Source organism: Siniperca chuatsi, linkage group LG16 (assembly GCF_020085105.1).
Source record: "Siniperca chuatsi isolate FFG_IHB_CAS linkage group LG16, ASM2008510v1, whole genome shotgun sequence".
Taxonomy (NCBI): domain Eukaryota; kingdom Metazoa; phylum Chordata; class Actinopteri; order Centrarchiformes; family Sinipercidae; genus Siniperca; species Siniperca chuatsi.
In genome coordinates, this window is record NC_058057.1 from 24,637,861 (window position 1) to 24,662,036 (window position 24,176).

Below are 24,176 nucleotides of genomic sequence, written 5' to 3' on the forward strand. Positions count from 1 at the left end.
TATATATATATATATATATATATGTATAAGCCCAGAAGTACCCCATACCCAAATTTTTTTTAAACTGAACACAGTTCACAGGTGAGTCAGCAGACCCTGAATGCACCATTAGTTACTGTCTGATCTGATCTTTATCTGATTGACTGGACAGTTTGCATTGGAACTAGATTGTATAGTAGTATAGTAACATGGACATTGTTTTTTGAAATACAACAAAACTGTCTGCATTGCTTAATGCCATTCGAGGTTAAGTGAGAAAATACTGTTTGATGTGATGTAATTTAGGTGAACTGACCCTTTAATCTGGAACTCATAATGTTCAGTTTTTATTGACACTGTGTCAAAGAGGTGCTGATTCAGATCGATGGCGTCTTTGGACGCTGTAGTTTGTGTTGGTGTTGTAATGAACTGCATTATATTGTCATGTTTCCCTAATATTTGCATCCACTTAATTTTAAGTTCATATTAAATGTTTTATTGTCATATTATGTTTTGCTTTTCCCTGCAACGAATCCTTTGCTGATACGACCACTTCAGTACAACACAGTGAGCCCTGTGTGTTTTTGTCTCCTCCTATCTATATCTACAGTTCAGAATGAAGAACAGACATCACAAACACTGGTTTGCTGTGTAAAGTACCAACTGTAAAAACTTTTCAATATTTTGTTGCAAAAACTTTGTTTTCATCCATCTGTGTTTTTTTCCCTGAAAAGAAAAGAGTCAACTTTAGTTTCCACAGTGAAAATCTAGGTTTATCAAAACTTCCTGTTTACAAGTTTCATCTGTGAATGTTCTCACCTTTAGTTCTTGTCCACATGTTGACGGCCACAACGATTATTATGAGTGCTGCTAAACCCACAGACACAATGCTGAACCTCCACCAGTCTGAAAGGGGATGAAAACATGAAACATATTTCGGCTGTAGCTTTCTGATCTGCTTAAAAGAGGTGGCTAAAAGAGAAGAGAAATACACGTGTTTTTAAAAATAAAAACAATAAGTACAAATAAACTATTACTTATATCTAAAGATGCCTGAATTTTAGTGTGCATGTCTACAATCTGTGAGTAATTGCTAGGGATAATCTATGGAGTATTGTGATAAGATGCTGAAGAATTACATAATCTGCTGTGGGATGAAAAGAACTATTTCCTTGTTCTATTTTGATTTTGTTGAATATAAAATGAAATAACAAAACACAAACTGTAAGAAAATAACTGTTTACCATCTTCACTAACTAAATGAAATATTCTTATCTTATTTCTCATATGAGGACCAATGGGTGAATTTTCATCTAGTGCCATCATCAGGTCAAAATGTGAATTATTCTAATACTTTAGTTCATAGTTCAAACACCTGTAAAACTAATTACATTGCCATCAGCCTCAGCTGTACTTTGTGTTTAGTGCTAATTAGCAATGCACACATAGCCTCAAAGAGCGCTAGCATGGCTAACATCTCAACAACTTGTGGATGGATTGCCACAAGGTTGTACAGTCAATCATGATCCCCTGAGGATGAAGCCTGAGGACTTTGGTAATCACCAGCAGGTTGACATTTTTGGCTTTTAATGAAATTTCCCAACAACTTTTTGCCATGAAATTTGGTTCAGTCATGTCCCCATCAGGATGAAGTGTAACAACTTTGGTGATCCCCTGAAATTTCCATTATCGCCATCATCAGGTTGAAGTTTGAATTTGTCCAATACCTTGGTTTATGACCAAATACCTCCAAAATTCCCATCAGCCTAAGTTGTACTTTGTGTTTATTGCTAATTAGCAAATGCTAGCATGCTAACACACTAAGATGGTTAACATGGTTAACATTATACCTGTTAAACATCAGCATGTTAGCATTGTCATTGTGAGCATGTTAGCATACTGATGTTAGCATTGAGCTTAAAGTGCCACTGTTCTTAAGTACAGCCTCCATTCTCTTTTATACATCCAGCCTCACAGAGCAGCTAGCATGACTGTAGACTCTGGGTCTTATTAATGTGCATTTAAAATATTTTGGCTAATTGTTAAAATTTCAAGACATTTTTGAGCTGAGAAAATCCAATCCAAGTAAAATCATTTCAATAAAAGATATGTTATATTTCCATTAGTGAAGATAAGCTGAATTGCTTTCTCACTGTTTCTCTTAGAAAATCTCTTTGTTGGTGGTGCTGCTGTTGATATTGATATTTTAGTTGTTGCATCCCCACCTTTCAAATAAAAAAAACAAAAACCCACAAACTATAAATTGAGAAAATACCAATCCCTAAATGAAACAGAATGATGTCATCTTAAAACTTAAAATCCATCAAATAATCAAATGTAGTTTAGTTGTTACATCAGGATGAAGTGATTTTAAACAGCTCATCATATTCTCACCTGAGGGCTGAGGGCTGAAGGGAAACAGCTGCACTTTTCCACTGTAAATATCAGTCACTTCACACTTCAGCAACTCATGATACTTTGACTTCTGCTTGACACAAAAAGTAAGAAATGTCACAGTAACTGTGCAGTCAGACTGCGATGTCTTCATGTCTTTGTTGTCTTTGTCCACATCTTTACCCTCATACAGCCACTTCACTGCGTTTTCGCGTCCTCCATATGTCGATACAGAGCAGGTTAACATCACAGTATCAGTGTTGTTATGTTCAGTCACTGGTGAACCTTTTCACCATCATTTGCAGACCCGCTACACTAGAGATACCTTGTCATCCAAATCCATCTAATTTTGAAACAATCACATTCAATGTTTTGGTTCATCGAAAGAAAATCAATGAAAGTCTCTTTTGAGCTACTAAACACCTACTGTTTTCAGAGCATCCAGGGAGCGGAAAGTGTAGCCCCTATGGTGTTTGGGGCTCCAAGTCCAAGGAAGGTAAAAGTGTATTTTAGGTACCAACTTTTTGATGGTTGGAAATCATTAACTGCTGGAATATTTTGGAACTAATCTTAAAGAATGACGAGAGTGGTGAGGATGGTAAAGAGGGGATATTGTTGTACCTTCAATCTCCACTAAAAACTAATTTCTGGTGACCTGAAAGTGGACCACAAGAGTGAGGAACATTGTTGTGTTTAATGCATAAAAATACAACTTAGCACAGAGCAGGAACATCCTACAAACTAAATGAGCGGTAAGCTGCAAACATAGTATCGCATCATTTCTAAGAGCCTCACCTGCAGTAACAAGCTTGATAAAGACGTCCCTGCCAGGCTTCCAATCTGGGAATTGGCAAGCCAAAATCACTAAGTGTTAACCTGAACAGCTGTCTTCGGTGATCCACCAGCATGATATTGTCCATTTTGATATCTGTATGGATCACACCAACGTTCTTCAGGGCGTTGAGCGCAGCGGGAAGCTATATGAACAAGGTGAGTAATACGATTCAGAGCACCACAGTTAAAAACTGACAGAGCTTTCAGTTGTGCTCAATTTGATGCTTTACCTGCTGGACGATTGTTCTGACGTCCTGTAACCAAACGGGAGCCATATTGTAATTCTCTTCACCATGTAAACGCTCAGGCTCATGTCCAGTATCTCAAACTCCAGAGAATTTCCTCCGTCCATTTCGAACGACTCATGAAACAGGACAATGTTGTTCTTATCCATTAATTGGCTCGTGAGGTTTTGTAGCATGGACACCTGTAAAATTGTATATGCTTTACTAATAGTATATATGCTCCCATGAAGCCCCCCCCCATCAAAGCAAAAAAACCTTATGAGTACATCTAGTCCTCCCCATCAGAAAAGTACAGATTAACCTCAATATTATAAAAGCCATCCTTGATTTACAGTAAGCCTGTGAAACATGTTACTTTGCACTTTTGCAAAAACAAGCACAATATATCTATATACTGTAATATTTCCTGGTACTGACTCCAGGTACATTTTGTAGCAATAATCCCAGCACCCTTTGACCCCTCCCACTCCTTACAGAAAAAGTATTTTCGGTACTGTAAGACATGTTTTTATTGAAATAACGTAACTCACCTCCTTCTTTGCATTTGTGGTGTATTGTGAAACGTTTACAGCCACAGCCTCATTTGAGCCTCATTTGAAACATTATGCCACAACTCCATAAACTCCCTTCCCCATAATCTCCAGAAACGTGTAGTTTGCAGGTAAAGGGCAGGGTAGAGTGTTTTCTTCAGGAGGTGGATTGTCCCTGTGGTTCACCATAGCAAATGTATTTCCCTCACAGAAAGGTGAAAATGATACAATGTAACATGAGAAAATAAGTTAATGTAAGTAAATAAGTAAATGTAGATTTTCCCAATTAGGTTTAATTATGTTACACAAATTGTGAGACAACAGCAAACTTCAGAGTAAAACTTCAATGCTTTACACATTTATTCATATTCATATTTAGTTTATAATGACTGACTGAGCAGATCTTATTATTGTATATTAAGATATACTGTATTTATGTCCTCTTTCACACCTCTGATTGTAAATTCAAGGATTGCTAGAGTAGAGAAACGTTTTTTCATTAAAGAGAAATAAAGAGTGACTTACCTGTATCACACAGTGCACTCCATACACTCCATGTTGAGGCAACTCTATTCCGCTTCTGTTGTGTATTGTATGTATAAATATTCGAGCCACGGATTAATACCATTGCCTGTATATAAAGATGGACGACATGACAGCTCCCCAAAAGTAAAGCCAAAACATCTCGATCACCCTCTGGTGGCTGGCTGCAGTAGAGGTCATAAACCCCGCCCCCTCCATGTTAGTGGATGGGACATGAGCCAAACAAAAAAATTACAGTACACGTCAAATCCATTTTTCCCAAAGATGGTTTCTGTCATTTTACACAGGTAGTTCTCATCCCACTGATGTATGTTCAAGTGTTCATTTTTCTTATAAGTTTAGTTTTAACTAGTTATTTGATGCTATAAAAAGGGGTTTCACATCATGATTGACAGCTGAGCCCTGATGATTTGGATATTGCACTTGGCCATATTGTGATTGTGATAATATTTCAGGTTAAAAATGGAGACACTTCTCTTGGTTTCTGGTATAATATTACAGCCAATTATGGAATCTGAAAAATCAGAACCAAAAACATATTTCCTAACAACTGTCTGTGACTACTCTGGTTGATGGGCTACATCAATAAAATTGACTTGACTTGTCTTCATGGGAAGAGAGGAGTTTTCTCCTGGAGATTTGTTGAGGTGAACACAGAACTAGAAGTTGGAAGGAGAGGCTGCATATGCTCCAACCCCATGCAGATGATGCAGAAAGGGTTGGAGGAAGCAATACATGTCTTTCCTTTTATAATAGCTAGTTGTTCATCCGTTTAGCCCTTTGTCATTTGAATGAAAGTTCAGGCAGCACGTTTTTTTATTCTTTTAACTCCATTAACTTTACTGGAAAACTTGAAAAGTATTACGTTAAATCATAGTGCCTGGATCATAGTGCAGGTATTCTGTCCTTCTACAACAAATCTGAAACCATGACTCTCCTCCAGAGTTCAGACCACATTCACTCAGCCTCTCTATGCTGGACTTTGGATTTTAAAATGGGGAGACTCTGCTGAGTTCTGTGAACTCAAATAGGCTGAAGTCATTAAAGGGACTGGATTGAACTCTGTGTTTTAATCCTTAAATTTATTTTGTCTTCATGTTTGCTGCTTAGAGCTGATTGTTGTGGCATTTCTTCACTGCTCAGAGGTCACCTGTCAATCAAACATTATGGATGGTGACATCTTCTCATTTGTTGTTCTGTAAATGTTTCTTTAGGTGGTGCTTCTTCCTGTGTCTATTTAGCAACCAGATAATATTTGTATACTGGGAACTCTTATCGACCATCTTTCTCATGTGACCTGAATGCAGTATCAGTGGTACAGGGTGTGACTCCTGTTAAGAAATTGACTCTAGTGATGTTGTTTGAAGCTGCCAAAGGCTCAGTGAAGTTTTTACATGTCTTCCTGCAGTGAACATCACAGAACTTTAACAACTGAAATGTGAAAACTGATGCACAACACAAGAGGGCGCCTTCATCCAGCCAACCAGGGAGGTTGAAGCCCCTCAACTCAGTTTGTCTACAGTTTTAGTTAACAACATGTTTTCAGGCTAATAAGATAAGATCACTACAGTGTATTTGGGTTGTGTGAGAAGGTTGTTTTAACGTTGATACTTTTCTGTGATTAATTGTATTGACATTAATCAGTAAAACTTAAAAATGTAACTGCTAAAGTTGGTAAAATTGGTTCATTGTGACAAAACTGAAAGGATATGTTTAAACGTGTACATTTTACAGATTCATCCAGTCATTACAGTCTCCAATTTAACTGTAGAGCCAAATGATCTGGTGCATTCATGTCCTGTGGGATTCAGAGTTGCAACAAGTAACCTACTTGATTTATTTGTTTAAATGCATCTAACACTAAAGTATATATTTTACTCAAAATTACATTTTGAATTGAACCTGTCTTCTTCAAAAACACTTAAAGGACTTTATCAAATAATATTATTTCATTATATTTTATTACATTTTTGGGGTTTCATTACGTTTACAGCAGTGATTAATTTATCTGTCTTTCATGTACTGTATTTGAATTATTGTAATCAATAAAATGTTTGATTAAACTGAATTACTCAACAACTCAGTAATTTTGAAAACTATAGCCACCTCCAAACCCTGTGATTCTAAGAAGAGTTTACCTGACCAGTGTTTTTAAATGAGAAATGAGCTCTATTGTAAAACACTCTCTCAAACCACTCCTCTTCCTGGACTGAATGAAAGCTTGATAACACCTGCCTCTTATTCCTGCTTTCAAACGCAGTGAACTCCACTCTGTCCATATATTTCCTTGTTCCCTCCCCTTCAGATCTACAGTTTGAAGGTTCCACCCAAGAGCTGACAGACCCCATTCACTGCAAGAACAGCTGATGTTCGGATCAGAGCTCAAAATAGTTTCAGTTCTTATAAAGTGAAACTCAAACAGTAGTTGCCACTGAGAGGTGAAATGGCGCAGAAAGGAGTTCAGCTGGACCAGGAAACAATTTGCTGTTCGATCTGTCTGGATCTACTGAAGGATCCTGTGACTATTCCCTGTGGACACAGCTACTGCACGAACTGTATCAAAAGCTTCTGGGATGGAGAGGATGAGAAGAAAAGCCACAGCTGCACTCAGTGTAGACAGACCTTCACACTGAAGCCTGTCCTGGTGAAAAGCACCATGTTAGCAGCTTTAGTGGAGGAACTGAAGAAGACCGGACTCCAGTCTGCTCCTGCTGATCACTGCTATGCTGGACCTGAAGATGTGGCCTGTGATGTCTGCACTGGGAGAAAACTGAAAGCCCTCAAGTCCTGTCTGGTCTGTCTGGCCTCTTACTGTGAGAAACACCTCCAGCCTCATTATGAATCACCTACATTTGAAAAACACAAGCTGGTGGACCCCTCCAAGAAGCTCCAGGAGAACATCTGCTCTCGTCACGATGAGGTGATGAAGATGTTCTGCCGCACTGATCAGCAGTGTATCTGCTATCTCTGCTCTGTGGAGGAACATAAAGGCCACGACACAGTCTCAGCTGCAGCAGAAAGGAATGAGAGGCAGAGAGAGCTCAAGGTGAGTCGACAAAACATCCAGCAGAGAATCCACGACCGAGAGAAAGATGTGAAGCTGCTTCAGCAGGAGAGGGAGGCTATCAATCACTCTGCTAATAAAGTGGTGAAGGACACTGAGAAGATCTTCACAAAGCTGATCCATTTCATCAAGAAAAGAAGCTCTGATGTGAAGCAGCAGGTCAGATCCCAACAGAAAACTGAAGTGAGTCGAGTCAAAGAGCTTAAGGAAAAACTAGAGCAGGAGATCGCTGAGCTGAAGAGGAAAGACGCTGAGCTGAAGCAGCTCTCACGCACAGAAGAATCCAACGTGTTTCTACACAGCTACCCCTCACTGTCACGACTCAGTGAATCTACAGACTCATCCAGCATCAATACCCGTCCTCTGCGGTACTTTGAGGATGTGACAGCGGCTGTGTCAGAAGTCAGAGATAAACTACAGGACGTTGTGAGTGAGAAATGGACAAACATCTCACTGGCAGTGACTGAAGTGAATGTTTTACTGTCAAATTCACAACCAGAGCCCAAGACCAGAGCTGGATTCTTACAATATTCACGCGAAATCACACTGGATCCAAACACAGCACACACACAGCTATCATTATCTGAGGGGAACAGAAAAGAAACATTAATGAGTAAACAACAGTCTTATTCTAGTCACCCAGACAGATTCACTGAATGTTATCAGGTCCTGAGTAGAGAGAGTCTGACTGGACGTTTTTACTGGGAGGTGGAGTGGAGAGGGACGGCGGTTTATGTAGCAGTCACGTACAGGAATATCAGCAGAGCAGGGAGGTCGTACGAATGTGGGTTCGGATTAAATGACAAATCTTGGGCGTTAAGATGTCACAAAAAAAGTTATGAATTTTGGTACAACAACATCAGAACTCCTGTCTCAGGTCCTCAGTCCTCCAGAGTAGGAGTATACCTGGATCATAGTGCAGGTATTCTGTCCTTCTACAGCATATCTGCAACCATGACTCTCCTCCACACCACAGAGTCCAGACCACATTCACTCAGCCTCTCTATGCTGGACTTTGGATTTTCAAATGGGGAGACTCTGCTGAGTTCTGTAAACTCAAATAGATTACATAAATTTAAATCTCTCTACTGATGTTGTTTGAAGCTGCCAAAGGCTCAGTGAAGTTTTTACATGTCTTCCTGCAGTGAACATCACAGAACTTTAACAACTGAAATGTGAAAACTGATGCACAACACAAGAGGGCGCCTTCATCCAGCCAACCAGGGAGGTTGAAGCCCCTCAACTCAGTTTGTCTACAGTTTTAGTTAACAACATGTTTTTAGGCTAATAAGATAAGATCTCCACTCTGTCCATATATTTCCTTGTTCCCTCCCCTTCAGATCTACAGTTTGAAGGTTCCACCCAAGAGCTGACAGACCCCATTCACTGCAAGAACAGCTGATGTTCGGATCAGAGCTCAAAATAGTTTCAGTTCTTATAAAGTGAAACTCAAACAGTAGTTGCCACTGAGAGGTGAAATGGCGCAGAAAGGAGTTCAGCTGGACAAGGAAACAATTTGCTGTTCGATCTGTCTGGATCTACTGAAGGATCCTGTGACTATTCCCTGTGGACACAGCTACTGCACGAACTGTATCAAAAGCTTCTGGGATGGAGAGGATGCAAGGTGTAATACATCACGGTTAGTGCTGTGAAACTGCCATCATTAGGAATTCATCTTTCAAGAGAAATAAAGTGAAGACATTATTGCTTTTCATTAGTTTAAAAAAAAAACAGACTGATTGATTTTATGTAGTTTGTTGTTTATTCAGACTGTACTCGACCCTTAGCTTGTGCTTCCAGTTACTAAAGTTCAGGTTCACTACAGTGTATTTGGGTTGTGTGAGAAGGTTGTTTTAACGTTGATGCTTTTGTGTGATAAATTGTATTGACATTAATCAGTAAAACTTAAAAATGTAACTGCTAAAGTTGGTAAAGTTGGTTCACTGTGACAAAACTGAAAGGGTATGTTTAAAAGTGTACATTTTACAGATTCATCCAGTCATTACAGTCTCCAATTTAACTGTAGAGCCCAATGATCTGGTGCATTCATGTCCTGTGGGATTCAGAGTTGCGACAAGTAACCTGCTTGATTTATTTGTTTAAATGCATCTAACACTAAAGTATATATTTTACTCAAAATTACATTTTGAATTGAACCTGTCTTCTTCAAAAACACTTAAAGGACTTTATCAAATAATATAATTTCATTATATGTTATTACATTATTGGGGTTTCGTAACGTTTACAGCAGTGATTAATTTATCTGTCTTTCATGTACTGTATTTGAATTATTGTAATCAATAAAATGTTTGATTAAACTGAATTACTCAACAACTCAGTAATTTTGAAAACTATAGCCACCTCCAAACCCTGTGATTCTAAGAATCATGGATGAGGAGGTGCGGTTGTTTCAGTCTGGGTGTGTCACCTGTAGCCTGCAGAAAGATTGAGCCCTTTAAACCCCACTGACGTCACATACCCCTTGGAGGCAGACATGTTCACCTGTTATGCCTGGCCTGTGTCAACATGCAATCAAACTGCAAAGACTACTGTGTGCATAATCTGGTCCCATGTCATTCAAACATTTGGTTTCCTGGCCTGATTCCACTCAGACCAAAGTCCAAATTTTCAGTCTGATTCAATGAAACGCCTTTGTGACTTTCATGAGATTTCAGAAAGCTGCACTACCCCATACCATCCAGCAGGTCATGGTAGAGTAGAGCAAATAAGTCAGACACTGCTGTATATGCTACCCACCCCTGAAGCAAACAAACAGCACAGGTGGCCTGAACACTTAACTGAGCTGTTACAAGCTTATAACAATACAGTCCACGGTGCTACAGAGTTTGCTCCCTCCTACCTCATGTTTGGGCGACACTTGAGGCTCCCTGTTGGGTTGAGAGCAATAGAAAGAAATGCCTGTATGCATGTTGCATGTTTTAGCTGTGTGCTGAATTTTTATTTCATTTCGTTTTGTGTGACATGTTTACTGGGGTTGATGTGTTTGATCATATTTTCTCCCTTATTTGCAAACATTTACATTAAAGGTTCTGTAAATGAGATTCTAAACATTATTACAGCAGTTTCTGTAGAGTTTGAATTAAGTGTGTTTAGATGGTCTGCTAGGTAAAATTTTTTCAGTCTGTCTGGTTGCGAGGGAGAGTGATAAAATGGCTGTTTCTGGTTAAGCAAAAAGGATCTTACTGTTCAACAAAAAGGTCTATCTCTGTAGGGATCCTTTCCACAGTGTTGTCAGACACAGAGAATAACAGTCTAAGCTTGTCAGTGGCAAAAAACAAGCACTTTTAGTGGTCTTACTTTGGCCAGAGCATTTGTTCACAGCAGCCATTGCAGCCCTGTCACGGCTGCCGGCTGGGGCATAGTGCCAGAATTATTTCCGTGAATTAAGGGTTTATTTCAACCAAACCAGAGTTGGTGATTGCTGGAACAGTGGAAAGACTAACAAAGACGGTTTTGGTGAGTTTTATTTCGTTTCTGTCCAGTTTGAATCAAGTGTGATGATCTGCGAGGTAAAATGACAATGACTGTTTTTCACAATGGAGTCTGGTGCGCTGTAGCGCCCATTTGTTTTGGTCTGAGATGCTGGTGCTCTAGTGTGACATTTAGTGGCAGTGAATGTCGCTTACAGCCCCTTTAATGTACTGATGTGTGTCTTCTAAGTATTTGACTTTGCATGCACGAATGAATGAATGAACTGAACTGTGCACTGTCCCTTGGAGAGCCACACCTCCAACCACAGCCTCTAATGATGAGCAACAGGTGCGGCGTTATTGGTAAGGATGTGTTATACAGACGGAGCTGAGAAAAAAAGGGATGGGATTCACAGCAGACGGTTCTGGAAGCGGTCCAGCGAGATGCATCGCACAGCAGACGGTTCACAGAGTGAGCGTGCTGAGGAATGGTTCTCCCGACAGTCCACAGCCAAGGCGTTGTAGTGGTGGGATTACGTGTAGCAGCCGGGTCTGGGTCGACAGTTGCTCACCTGCCACCCAAGAAAACCGTGAGATTATGAAATATCTCAATTGTGAAGTTCCCATGTTGGTCTGATGGTGGCGCTACTGTATAGGGAAGGTGAGGGGGTCACTGAAAAAACATGAAGTCAAAACTTCATCCAGCAGGAACATTTCCAACAGAATTTACCTTTGACAGTTTTTCTGCACATACACACGTACACACTAAAAACACCACAAACAAAATCCATCTCACTCGAAAGGTGTTAAACCAGCCATAGTTTCTAATAAAACATAGAAAATGGTTGACATTGGTGGGTATTCAAATGTACTGAATGAAAAAGCAATATTCTCTTAAGTAGTAGATAAAGAGCGTAACAAAGAATATTTAACCTTAACAAAATAAAAGCAAACAATAATGAATTTTACAAAGCCTTCATTCTGCCCAATACACAGTATTAAGTATACAGTCTGCTTCCTTTATTCACTCTCTCCACCTCTAGAGGGAGACTCAACACAAGGCTACATGTGTCACAGAGCTGGTGCTGTGAGAGGTGATCTGCAACTGGTTTCTTTGTATCATCTCTATGATAGACATCAATTGTCAGCCAATTATAATGCATTGTTTTAATATTTTCTAACTGTGTTCTTACTTTACAACAATTAAGCCAAGAAAATGAACAACATGACCAATTATTTAGATCATGCTTATTGTAACTCTGCCTGCTTTGACTTTAAAAGTATAAATCTATGATCCAAAAAAATCATGTAATTGTTAGAAAAACAACATGTTACATTTAATAAGTAACATCTTATTCATTTGAATTGTTGACTGTAGCATAGAGGTTGCTGGGATCAGTGGAGGCTCCAGCAGAAGATGAGAAAGCTGTCACTGTGCTATAGGTCACTGCGTCACCTTCATCATCATCATCACCCCAAACCTGGAAGGAAAGAGAACAACTCATAAATGACATACACCTAAACTTAACCCAACATAACCTGACAGGAGTTCTGAAAGTCCTGATTTTGCTGCTATATAACAACTGAAATTGTTCTGCTTAGTACTTCTACACTTCCTGTGTGCACTGACGTGATAGTGAGCTGCTGTAGCAAAAGAGTTTCCCCTCGGGGATCAATAAACTATTTCTGAAATGTTCACTTTGCTGCAGCTTTTATCTGCCGATTGGATTTTGAAATATCTTGTGAGTGAAGTTCACATGTTGGTCTGATGGTGGGGTTGTATTGTGTTGTTCACATTTCCCACTTACTTTCTATAGAATGAAGTCAGCAATGTTTGTTGTTTTCTTATTCTCTTTCAGGTGTAGAACTGCACAGTTAATAGTGAATAACAAAAACCCCAATTTATAAAATCACAATTGTATAAACGTTTGATTATTCATTTTTAAAACTCACCGTGTTTTTATCCGTCTGTGTTTTGATCCCTGAAAAGACAAAAGAGAGTCAAGTTTAGTTTTAGGTTCCAGGTTTATCAAAACGTCTTGTTTAGAAGTTTCATCTGTGGTTGCTCTCACCTTCAGTTCTTTTCCATCTGATGACAACCACAACGGTTATTACGAGAGCTGCAACTCCCACAGACACAATGATGAGCCACCACCAACCTGGAAATAGAGCGTGTCTGTCAGTGTCTATCAATAAACCTTTCCTGCATGTCTTTTCTAACTGTAAATGTAGTTCTGTTCTGTTCAGTCACTGCCTTGTTGTTTGTTCCATTATTGTTATTTGTAGATGCTGTGTTGTTTGTGCCTGCTGATGTGGTTATTTTCTTATGTCCATTTATTTCTTGCTGTCGATGGTGATCTAATTGTTGTTGGTGATATTGTAGTTGTTGCATCATCACCTTAATGAATACAATAATAAAATGTAACAAACTGCACAGCTGGAAAAAACGTAACCATCTGAATGAAACAATTGACAAAGAATGAAGTGATTTTAAACAGCTCATCATATTCTCACCTGGTTTCTCACCTGAGGGCTGAGGGCTGAAGGGAAAGAGCTGCACTTTTTTAGTGTAGCCATCAGTCACGTTACATTTAAACAACTCATGATGTTTCGACTTCTGATTAAAGTGAGACGTTGTAAATGTGACAGTGGCTGAACAGGATTTCTGTGATCTCTTCATGTCTGTGAAATCATTCTGATTGCCCTCAAACTGCCACTTCACTGTGTGTCCACACGGTTCATATGTAGACACAGAGCATTTTAACGTCACCTTTTCATCATCCTCATGTTCAGTCACTGGTGAAGATGGAGATTTTGTGAGAGAAAGACAACAAGAGTGAAATTAACTTCATCACTGTGATCATAATTATTGTAATGTTTCAGTATATTGTTCTAACAAGACAGTTTGAGCTGAAAACATTATGATGTAAATACTCACTGGTAATAACAGACAGATAAACATGAGCATCTTGATGTTGTCCTGATTTGAACTGTTTGCAGCTATATTGACCAACATCCTCGACTGTGACCTTCTTTATAACCAGAGAACAGTTCGCTGTAACACTCAGTCTGTCTGATTTAGCTTTAGCATTTTTGTGAATCTGCCCACGTTCAAACAGCATTCCTGTGTTTCTTGAACCAATGAAGTGCCAGGTAGTACTGTTACACTTATCCTGATCATCTTTCACATTTTCACAAGACAAAGTGACTTCATCTCCAACTCTGTCAGTGAAGGAGGAATATTGCAGAGTTGCTGCTGTTGATAAAAAGAGAGAAATGTGAAAAATAAACTGAAATATTAATATAACTGTTATGTTCAGAGTTAGTGTGAAGGAGGAATTTTGTATCCTTACCTGGAAACCTGAACGCCAGCATCAGAAATAAAGACATTATAATCCATCTGAATTCAACCATCGTGCTTCTCTCTTGGTCTAATGCTCTCAACTGTCAAAGTCTCTAATGTGCTGCTTCTTAAAATGAATACAGAATCTACTTCCTGTGATAGGTAAGGAGTCACTTCCTTGTACTGACTTCAGTCTGTGTTTTCTCACCTCTGTTGGCTGTTTAATTTATGTTTGATATCAGCTTTTATTCTCTCTGATCTCCTTGCAGACATCAAAAGAGTGAAAAACCTTTAACTTTTATATTTTACACCTTTACATAAAGGGCTTTTATCAAACTAAATACTAAAAAAGTGTATGTTTTATCAGACTCTGATGTTACCACTTCAGTATTTTCATGTTATTCACACTGCAGAGATGAGTCTTTAGTCCTTTAATGATCTTGACCATATTGTTGTCCTAATTTGAACTGTCAGCAGTTGTAACGACCAACATCTTCACCTGTGACCTTCTATATAACCAGAGAACAGTTCACTGTAACACTCAGTCTGTCTGATTTATATTTGGCAGTTCCACGAATCTGCCCACGTCTAACCATTTCTGCTGCTGTGGTTCCTGAACGACTGAAGACCCAGGTAGTACTGCCACATTTATCCTTATCATTTATTACATTTACCTACTACCTACCTACCTACTGTACCTAGAATTATCACCATAACATATAACAGTTTCCAACAAAGCAGAGAGATTGGATATGTTGTCATTGACAAAAAGTAGTATGTCATTTACATAGAAAGGTGGTGGTCATAAAAGACTGAAGTGGCAGTGTAACCTTGGTGAATCACCCGAGCAAGTGATTCAAGAGAAAGTCTAAACAATAAGGGAGTTAAAACATACTATCTGCTAGAACTCAGTTGGATTTGTATATAATTGCAGTGGTTTTGGGGTTTTGTGTTCTGTTATTTCCTGTTTTATTTTGAAATAGTCTCCTTCCCTCTTGTCTTTTAGTTTTGCTTCCTGTCATTGATTGCTTTGATTGTTTTCACTTGTGTCTTGATCAGTTTCACCTGTGTCTCATTGTCTCCCTAACCTAAGTGTATTTAAGTCTGTGTCTTCCTTTGTTCAGTTGTTAGTTTGTTGTTCTACCTTTATGAGTAACCTGGTTTATGGTTTCCTTGTACTGTGCATGACCACTGTTGAATTTTGATTCTTCTGTTCAAGACTGCTTAACTGCTGTGAGTTAATGTTGCCTGCCTTATCCCGTGTAATCTTTTTTGTTAATAGTGATCTGCACCTGCTCTGCTACTCTGCGTTTGGGTCCTGTTCCCTCGCATTCCTTGTTTCCTGGCTTAACTAACTATAACAATAATAGATCTATCATGGAGATATGCCACGTTCAAAACCAGTGTCTTCTAAATCCTGCCACACATATGCATTTAGAAATTAAAAATCACATGGTGTGGAAAACAAAACAGTGGCTGCGATAGAATAGGGTCAGTGATTAAACTGTCAGTCAGTACCAATGTTAACTGTATATATATTACCTGTAAAATGAACCACCATTATCAGAAGTTGAGACATTTTAATCCATCTTAATTCAGCCATTGTTCCATTGTTCTGACACTTTTAACCATAAGTTTTTGAAATTCTACTTCATAAATATCTACTTCCTGTGGTGAGTCAAGTGTCTCCTCATCATAGTGATGTGTGGGTTTTGTTTTGTTTTTCCCCTCCTGAATTGTTAAACTTATAGGTGGAGCTTATCTGCTTCATCTACAATTTCTTGTAGATATCTAATAAGTGAAGAGAGAATTTATTTCATCTTTTAAATTTTATACATTCAGCTGCCTCTCACCTAGTGAGCTGCTGAGGGCAACAGTATTGGATCAACCAACAGTAAAGAGGTCAGAGGTCACAGCAGTCTGACAAAGATCCTAGGAATAAGAACTGAGGAAGTTGAACATGTGAAGATTGTTAGTTCAGATAAATGTTGGTAACAAAGCAACTCTTCTGTTCGTTTGTGTGTGTGTGTGTGTGTGTGTGTGTGTGTGTGTATATGAATCACTACTAACTGAAACCACAGCACACTTCCTTTCCACTGCGGTTTTCATGATTAGTTATTTGTTTACAGCCATGACCTCATCTTATGCTTTTGAACATTCCTGTGCTCACGGTATCAACATTTTAAGATTAAATATTTTACCCCTCTAAGTATCTGGGGACTCATGTGTGCAGGGAGACAGTCCACTAAGTTTTACAATACTTTAAATTACAGTAAGTGTTTTCAGTATTAGAGATTCTGTTTATTGTATTTGTCTGTCACTTACTCTGTCACTACACATGCATACCTAAAATACTCAAATTCAAAAATACACATAATATACAAGCACACGCTCTGTAAAAACACACATGTATGTGCACATTCAGCTACTGTCTGAGCCTGGTTATTTCTGTTCGCAGAAGTGTCACTGCCCAGCAGACGGGGTGGAAGTGTTGATTTGTGGTCAAGACTGATTCTGATATCATCTAATTTTTTTTCATATTCAGCATGGAAACACTTCCAGCATCTAACACTTAAGTAGGTGTCACATTACTCAGTACAGATCTAATAATGACATTAGTTGGAAGTTAAAGCTAATTTGGATCTAAAGATTCTTGTCTGTCTCTTACTCATTGCTCTATATATGCAGAGATCACCTGTCAGTCAAATGGTGTGCCACCCCAGAGCTTTCACACTGTAGACCTGTTGAATTTTCTTACCCAAAATTGTTAATTGTCATTTTAAGGCTGAAAACTCAAATTATTCATTATAACCAAGGGAGTTTAACAGCGTGTAGACAGGAACCTGAGCCCATCAAGAGATGGGGTCACTGAGACCACAGCAGTGTGTGACTATCTACCTGCATATCCACCTTCCATTATGAAATCTATTATTGTAGAAGATGAGGAAATTACAAAACACATTTTAAGTGTTTTTTATTTTTTTTAATTCGCACGTGATATTTGTATCCGTTACAATAAAGTGAAGACTGTTACTGACTGCATTACAGCTCAGATCATTAAAGCACACAATGAATAATTCATAAGAATATATTAGACTCTCAACAAACAGCGTGTGGCCCTGCAATCCTATTACATAATTGCGGACGGCACACAGACACAGTGTGCATCTCTCCTAATTTGAAGCGACCAGTGTGTGCGGCTCCTTGTTGATGATGAAACCAATGTATTTATGAAGTCGGGAAGAACGAGGAAGCAAGAAGAAAACACACCGCCACCATAAATGTGTTGAGAAAATAATGTATATGATACGGCTGCTTTCTTCTTTTACAGTGGCCTTCCTGTGTATTGCTGTAGATTGGTCCACAGCGCCCACTACAGTGTCGGAGAGCAATGGCAACTTCTTAACACATGAGAGCGCTGCTTGCATGAGTATTTATACATTAATTAATAAACAAAAAGCAGACAGTGCTCACAGACCTGCAGAGGAGATGGCACACTGGTTGCCACACAGACCATGCTGAGAGCTTTAGGGTTAAGGCGTGTACACATATCTTTCTTTTCTGGTCTCTATGTGGACAATTTGTTATCATAAAGTACTGGGAATTCAAAACAAGTAATTAGTTTTTTTCATCCATCTTTCAATTCAGGCAGTGGTCAATAGCAATTGGCTGCACCCACTGTCTGTACTCGGCCAAAGATTTTGATAAAGGCACAGTATAAATGCAATCAGTTTTGATCAGTGGAGTGTGACAGAGGCATAAAGGTCTCCCAGGTTTTCATAGTACACTGTGCCACCATCTTCTTCATTATGCACCTGTGAAAACATTTAACAGAGAGTTAGCAGCTCCAAAGTAACACCTGGGGTTTTTAGTGCTTTGCTCAAGGGAACCTTAGTGATAGGTATTGGAGCAGATGAGAACATTACGGCGGGGACACACAGGACACGGAAGAGCCCTCGGAGACGTTTTAAGTCAACTTTATGGTGACGGTGGAGGCTGCAATTTGTGGTGTCTTTGTGGTGTCTCGTTTAAAGGCCCTGTGAGTTTACATTTTTTCTTTCTTTCTCTGTGCTCTTCTCACTGGTTACCATGCACCACTGAGGATTTAGCAACATTTAATTCAGAGTCTGATGACGGTTGGTTGTCTGTTCACTATCAGTCACATCTATAAAACCACACCCACGTAGTCCTGATGAAGTGTTAAACTCTTAATAAACCTAAATATGTTTTTTACTTTGATTGTTGCTTATTTAGTCATTAATATTTAATATTATAGAACAATACAAATTTAACAGGGGCTTTAACATTTTTATGCTCTCATCATAATAAACCCTTTTGACATAGGTTCCAAGGCTTCATTTTGACACACCACTCTTTCTTTGTCAACAGTCAACTTCTTTTCTTTCTCTACAGTCAGTACTGTTTTTTCTTAATGTTTAGTCTTTAAGTAATTGTGAAGAACAAATATCACAAAAAAATGTTTTGCTGTGTAAAATCACAATTGTAAAAATATGATTCAGTCTTAAAACTCACAGTGTTTTCATCCATCTGTGTTTTTTTCCCTGAAAAGACAGAGTTGACTTCAGCTTCAACAGGGAAAATCCAGGTTTATCAAAACTTTTGTTTTTAAATGTTTCACCTGTGAATGTTCTCACCTTTACTTCTCGTCCACATGTTGACAGCCACAACACCTATTACGAGTGCTGCTAAACCCACTGACAAAATGATGAATCTCCACCAACCTGGAAAGATAATGAATATATTTAAAACATTTTGGCTACAGTTTTCTGTTCTGTTTTAAGCACAAAAAGGGGCATGTGCTTTTTGAAAAAGTGTTGATTTTTTTTATTAAATCAAACAATTTCTGTACAAAAACAACATCCATTAGTAATGCCTCATATACAGTACAGTGTACATTATGCGTCAGCTTGACATTCATATGTTTCACTTCAAAAGCACAGAGAAAGAGGTTCTAGAGAGAGCTGCTAAATGTCCCCACCTTGTGGTTTTGTCGTATCGTCGTTTGCAGATGTTGCTTTTGAACTTTTTTCAGTTGCTCTCACTGTTGTTGCATCCTCACCTGGACAAATACAATAACAAAAGGCAACAACGCATCAACCTCATGTTTACCATTTGCAGTAACTAAATTAGAAAGAAAGATATAAAACTTCAAATACATCAAATGTATCAGATCCTCACCTGACCACTCAGGGCTGATGGTAAACTGCTGCACTTTTCCAGTGTAAATATTGGTCGCTTCACACATAAATAATCTATACCTTGATGCGTAAATGTAATGAGAAGTCATAAAGAGCACATTGGCCAAGCAGTAATCCTGTGATGTCTTCACATCTCTGATATCTTTATCCACATCTTTACCCTTAAACAGCCACTTCACTCTCTGTGAACACCATCCATATGTCGACACAGAGCAGGAAAATGTCACCTTTTCATGGTCCTCATATTCATCAACTGGTGAGAAGAGATTAACCTTAACGTCATCACTGTGATCATAATTATTGTAATGTTTCAGTATATTGTTCTAACAAGTCAGTTTGAGTTGAAGACATCATGATGTAAATACTCACTGTTAATAACAGACAGATAAACATGAGCATCTTGACCTTGTTGTTGTCCTAACTTTAGCTCTCTGCAGCTGTAACGACCAACATCCTGGGCTGTGACCTTCTTTATAAGCAGAGAACAGTTCGCTGTAACGCTCAGTCTGTCTGATTTAGCTTTAGCATTTTTGTGAATCTGCCCAAGTCCAACCAGCTCTACTGGTGGTGTGTTTCCTGCACCACTGAAGAGCCAGTTTGTATGTTCACATTCATTCTGGTTGTATGTCACATTTTCACAAGGCAAAGTGACCTCATCTCCATCTCTGACAACAAAGGACGAGTATTGTCCAGTTACAGCTGTGAAGGAAATTAAAGAGAAATGAGAACATGGCTATTATATTTATAGTATGAAATATTGCCAATGACAAACAGACCACTGTGTTAAAACAAATAATTTCCATCTTTTGTTGAATAGGGTTAACCTAATGTTTTCTGTTGGAAAAACTGCTGTTATATATTTAAATACTGTCTTACCTGCAAAATGAAGCAGCATCAGAAATAGTGACATTTTAATCCATCTGAAACCAGACATTTTGCTGTTTCTCTGTCAGTGTCTAATGAACTAATGTTTCCTCAGAAAGACAGATTTCCTTTTTTTGTGATGAAGTGTATGTGTCATTTCCTTTTGGTTGCTTAACTTGTATTTTATGTTTCTGTCAGTGAGAGAGGGAGCGTTTTTGTGTGAAGGCTTGATTAAAAGATTTGACATAAGACAACAAACAACCCTCACCAAAACAAAAAAACGTAATACTGAACAAAGACAGATTAACTGGTATCAAGCTTTAATAAGAGATGAAGGTGTCAGTGGTTAGTGAGCTGTCAGTTACTTTGTGTTTCTTCTTTGTGTTTTTCTGTTCCTATATGTTATGTTGAAAGATAAACAGGAAGTTACAGCAAATGAATTTCCCTTTTTTGTTCCTTATGTGGCCACATGGTTCCAAATGTCTTATGTTGGAATGAATGCTGTGTCATATGTGGTGTTATGTGGTGCACCACATCCACTGTTTAATTACCAGCCGTGGACCTTTGTTGCATGTCATACCCATCTCTCTCCCCATGATTCCTGTCTCTCTCCACACTGACTCTCAAATAAAGGCAAAATGCCAAAAAATAATCTTTCGAATACTGGATAAAGTCAGTTTGAAAAGAAAAGTCAGGGATTAAGGTCAGTAGCATTCATCATCTGGGGACCATGATTGACTTTACAATATTTCATGGCAATCCATCCAATAGTTGATGAGATATTTCACTTATGAGCAAAAGGGTGGAACGACCAACTGACCGACTGTCATCACCATGATAGCGCTCCAAGCTAGCAGCGGTGCTCCACGGTTGATCTGTCAGCCCACCACTTTGGTCCAGATTAAAATATCTCAACAACTAGATGCATTGGCACACAACTTTGTACGGACATTTATAGTGTCCTCAGGATGAATTGGGTATGATTATTTTGGTGATCCTCTGACTTTTCCTCTAGCGCCACCATGAAGTTGACATTTGTGGTTTTGAGTTAAATGTCTCAATAACTATTGGATGGACCCCAGATGATGAATTGTAATCTTTTTTTTTTGATCCTCTTACTTTTCATCTAGCAACAACATCAGGTCAAAATCTTAATTTGTCCAGTACTTTAGTTTATGACCTGTTGTGGAAAAAAAAGATTTCACTTTTTCACTTTCAGACCTGAAATAAACACCAAGAAATACTAAAGTATCTTTCAAAGTTTTATTCTTTGCAGAGAAGGTCAGATCACATTGTGTCTCGTGATTCAAGTCACTGAGGACTTTTTCTGTATTAAACCAGACCATGATCGTTCCCCAATCTTAGAGGCATAATGAGTAGGATTTTCCTAAAGAACAATGTATAGACTCATACAAAAACAATCCCTTTCAATCATCACTTGCCCTGCCCTCTGCCTGTATTTTCTTAGTTTCTTATTAGTTTGCTGTGTTCGGGATGTTTCTGGGGCATCAACCTTTGGGCAGTGGTGTGTAGCCCCCAGCCAATAACAGGGTCCTGACCTCACACCCTGCACCCTGCTGCACATTCACACAAAATCCCAGCAGGGTTTTGTGGGGATGTGGCCGTGTTAATTTGTGCTTTAGAACGTAACCACCGTGAAACAATCAGAAAATAACATTTTATTTCTCTGCTTTGTTCTCCCTAATGCCGCTCCCTCTCTTCATTCACTCTCTAGCTCGGTCGACCACCATCTCGACCAAATCTCTGCTGGTACATCTTAAAGACAAACTACAGTGTGTGTGTTCATGGTAATGAAGGAATAGGTCACCCAATGCAACAATGTGGCTCATTGATGTGGGTTTTTTTATATAGATTTGAGCGCCATGGCACAGAGAAAATACGATATATCAGGCTTTGGATATTGTTGGGTGTATACATGCATAGATTTGTTGGGAGAATATTCCCAGACTTGTCCTTTGAGAAAATACTGAGAAGCATTCTTGAACACACGAATATTCCTGGAATCCGTTGAATAGCATTCTGATAAGACAAATGTGAAGGGCAATAAAAGCCTTTTAGGCAGATACGAGGCAGAAGCTGTTTGGGAGTGGACCACCCCTACACCCCAGACATCCAGTCATTGTTGATGTCTCTGCCAAAATTACAGAGACACAATCTGGATGTGTTTATTTTAAGATTAGTGCATTCCCAGGCCCTAGATGGCTCAAGACCAAGTGCACTAACTGTGGAAAAATGAATTGCCACTGTTTCCATCTTTGCTGAGTCTGTTTATGTGTGTTTATCTCATTTAAAAATACAGCATGCACTTGTCGGACTAGGAGAGTTTAATAGAAAGGAAAGTCTTACTGGCACAAATCCACTGCTCAATATCTCATTCACAGATATCTCAGAGTCTTGTTCACAAGTTTCTCCAGTCCATCTTATTTTTTGCAGGACGGTGGAAGGAAGCTGAAGTAAACATGGAGGGAAGATGCAAACAGAAACTCAAAAAATTCCAAACTTCTTGCTGTCAAGTGACAGTGCCGACCAATACTTTAACTGAAGTGACTTGCTGTTGCAAGAATAGCCAAGTCTGACTCCTCTGACTTGAAGAGACAAATGTTTAGAAATGAAGAGTTCAGTGCTGAAACAGAAGCCCAAAAAGTATTTCACCCTTTCTTTTATTCAACATCTCCCAAAAGTTAAGCCTGTTATTGGTTAGTGTGGGCATTAGGAATCATCTTAAAGGCTTCTGCATTATGCATTGAACATACTAGTTCATACAAAAGTGTGTATATGTGTGGCGAATGGACACGCGAAAAGTCGGGCGAAAAGTCTGTCATCATAGAGACGGGTGAGACATGATGATTCGTACAAACTGGGATGCCAGTGCACTTTCTCTTCTTGAAGATATTCATGGTGTTGCATTCAATTGTTCACTGGAAACGTGACAAAAGTATTTGTGTGAAGAAAAAACAGAGCTAGAAAGTGAAGTTCAAATCCTGTCTGCTTGTCCTACCTCTGTACATCTGGCCAATCACCGCATAAAGTGGGTGTGGTTGTCAGACAGAGTTGTGGAAAGTTAAATCAGAATCAGAATCAGAATCAGAAATACTTTATTGATCCCCGTAGGGAAACTCTTTGTTACAGTAGCTCGTCTTTACGTCAGTGCACACAGGAGAAAACGATATTATACACTATAAACAGGTCAGAAATAAATTAAGTAACATGTTGGTATAAGTATAAGATAAACTAAGTGTCGAGTACCAAGTGGGTTTACTGGTAGATGGTGAAGTACAGTATAAATACAATGTCACTAATTATGTAATAAATAATAGTAAAAGCGGAGGTGCATGTACTGTCGAGAGTAATTGAGGTATATCCGTAACAGTAAATAAGAAAAACTAACAAGGGAAAACTAATATTGCACTTGAGTAGTAAACAGAATATTGCACAATTATTATTAATTATGGCGGAGATGTAATGCTCAATGTCCAAAGTTGCCCTGTGAAGTTTTCTTGTAAACAAACAAACTTTGTGTTTTACAGATATTTTGAATATTTTATCCTGCATTGTTTACATCCGTGTTTTGCAAGCTTGCACTGTTCTTCTTCACTGCCTTTTCTGGCCATTGCTATGTTTCTTACCACCACCAACTGTTGATCGGTAAAATAGCATGAAACCAGAGGAAGGAGTGTGTGTGAGCATATAAAATTACTTTTCACATGGG

General features: G+C 38.7%; 2 protein-coding genes and 1 pseudogene across 3 annotated transcripts; 1 reads left to right on the plus strand and 2 right to left on the minus strand.

Annotated features, from left to right (window-relative positions):
- The first annotated feature begins 6,795 nt into the window (after positions 1-6,795).
- On the plus strand, positions 6,796-9,907 carry LOC122863035 (annotated as a pseudogene).
- Positions 9,908-11,565: 1,658 nt separating this feature from the next.
- Positions 11,566-14,628, minus strand: LOC122863086. The gene is made up of 6 exons (XM_044169214.1): positions 13,959-14,628; positions 13,535-13,816; positions 13,093-13,179; positions 12,974-13,002; positions 12,477-12,501; positions 11,566-11,693 (listed from the first exon to the last, which is right to left on the minus strand). The coding sequence occupies exons 1-6, from the start codon at positions 14,140-14,142 to the stop codon at positions 11,629-11,631; spliced, it is 672 nt and encodes a 223-aa protein (XP_044025149.1). The 5' UTR covers positions 14,143-14,628; the 3' UTR covers positions 11,566-11,628.
- Positions 14,629-17,331: 2,703 nt separating this feature from the next.
- Positions 17,332-20,576, minus strand: LOC122863072. 2 transcript variants are annotated; one of them, XM_044169184.1, is made up of 7 exons: positions 20,459-20,576; positions 19,952-20,281; positions 19,563-19,835; positions 19,363-19,443; positions 19,019-19,105; positions 18,897-18,925; positions 17,332-18,178 (listed from the first exon to the last, which is right to left on the minus strand). In XM_044169184.1, exons 1-7 carry the CDS (start codon positions 20,514-20,516, stop codon positions 18,101-18,103), a joined length of 936 nt encoding a protein of 311 aa, XP_044025119.1. In that variant the 5' UTR covers positions 20,517-20,576; the 3' UTR covers positions 17,332-18,100. The 2 variants fall into 2 exon arrangements, with proteins under 2 accessions (XP_044025119.1, XP_044025120.1); XM_044169185.1 differs by lacking the exon at positions 18,897-18,925.
- Between the last annotated feature and the right edge of the window lie 3,600 nt (positions 20,577-24,176).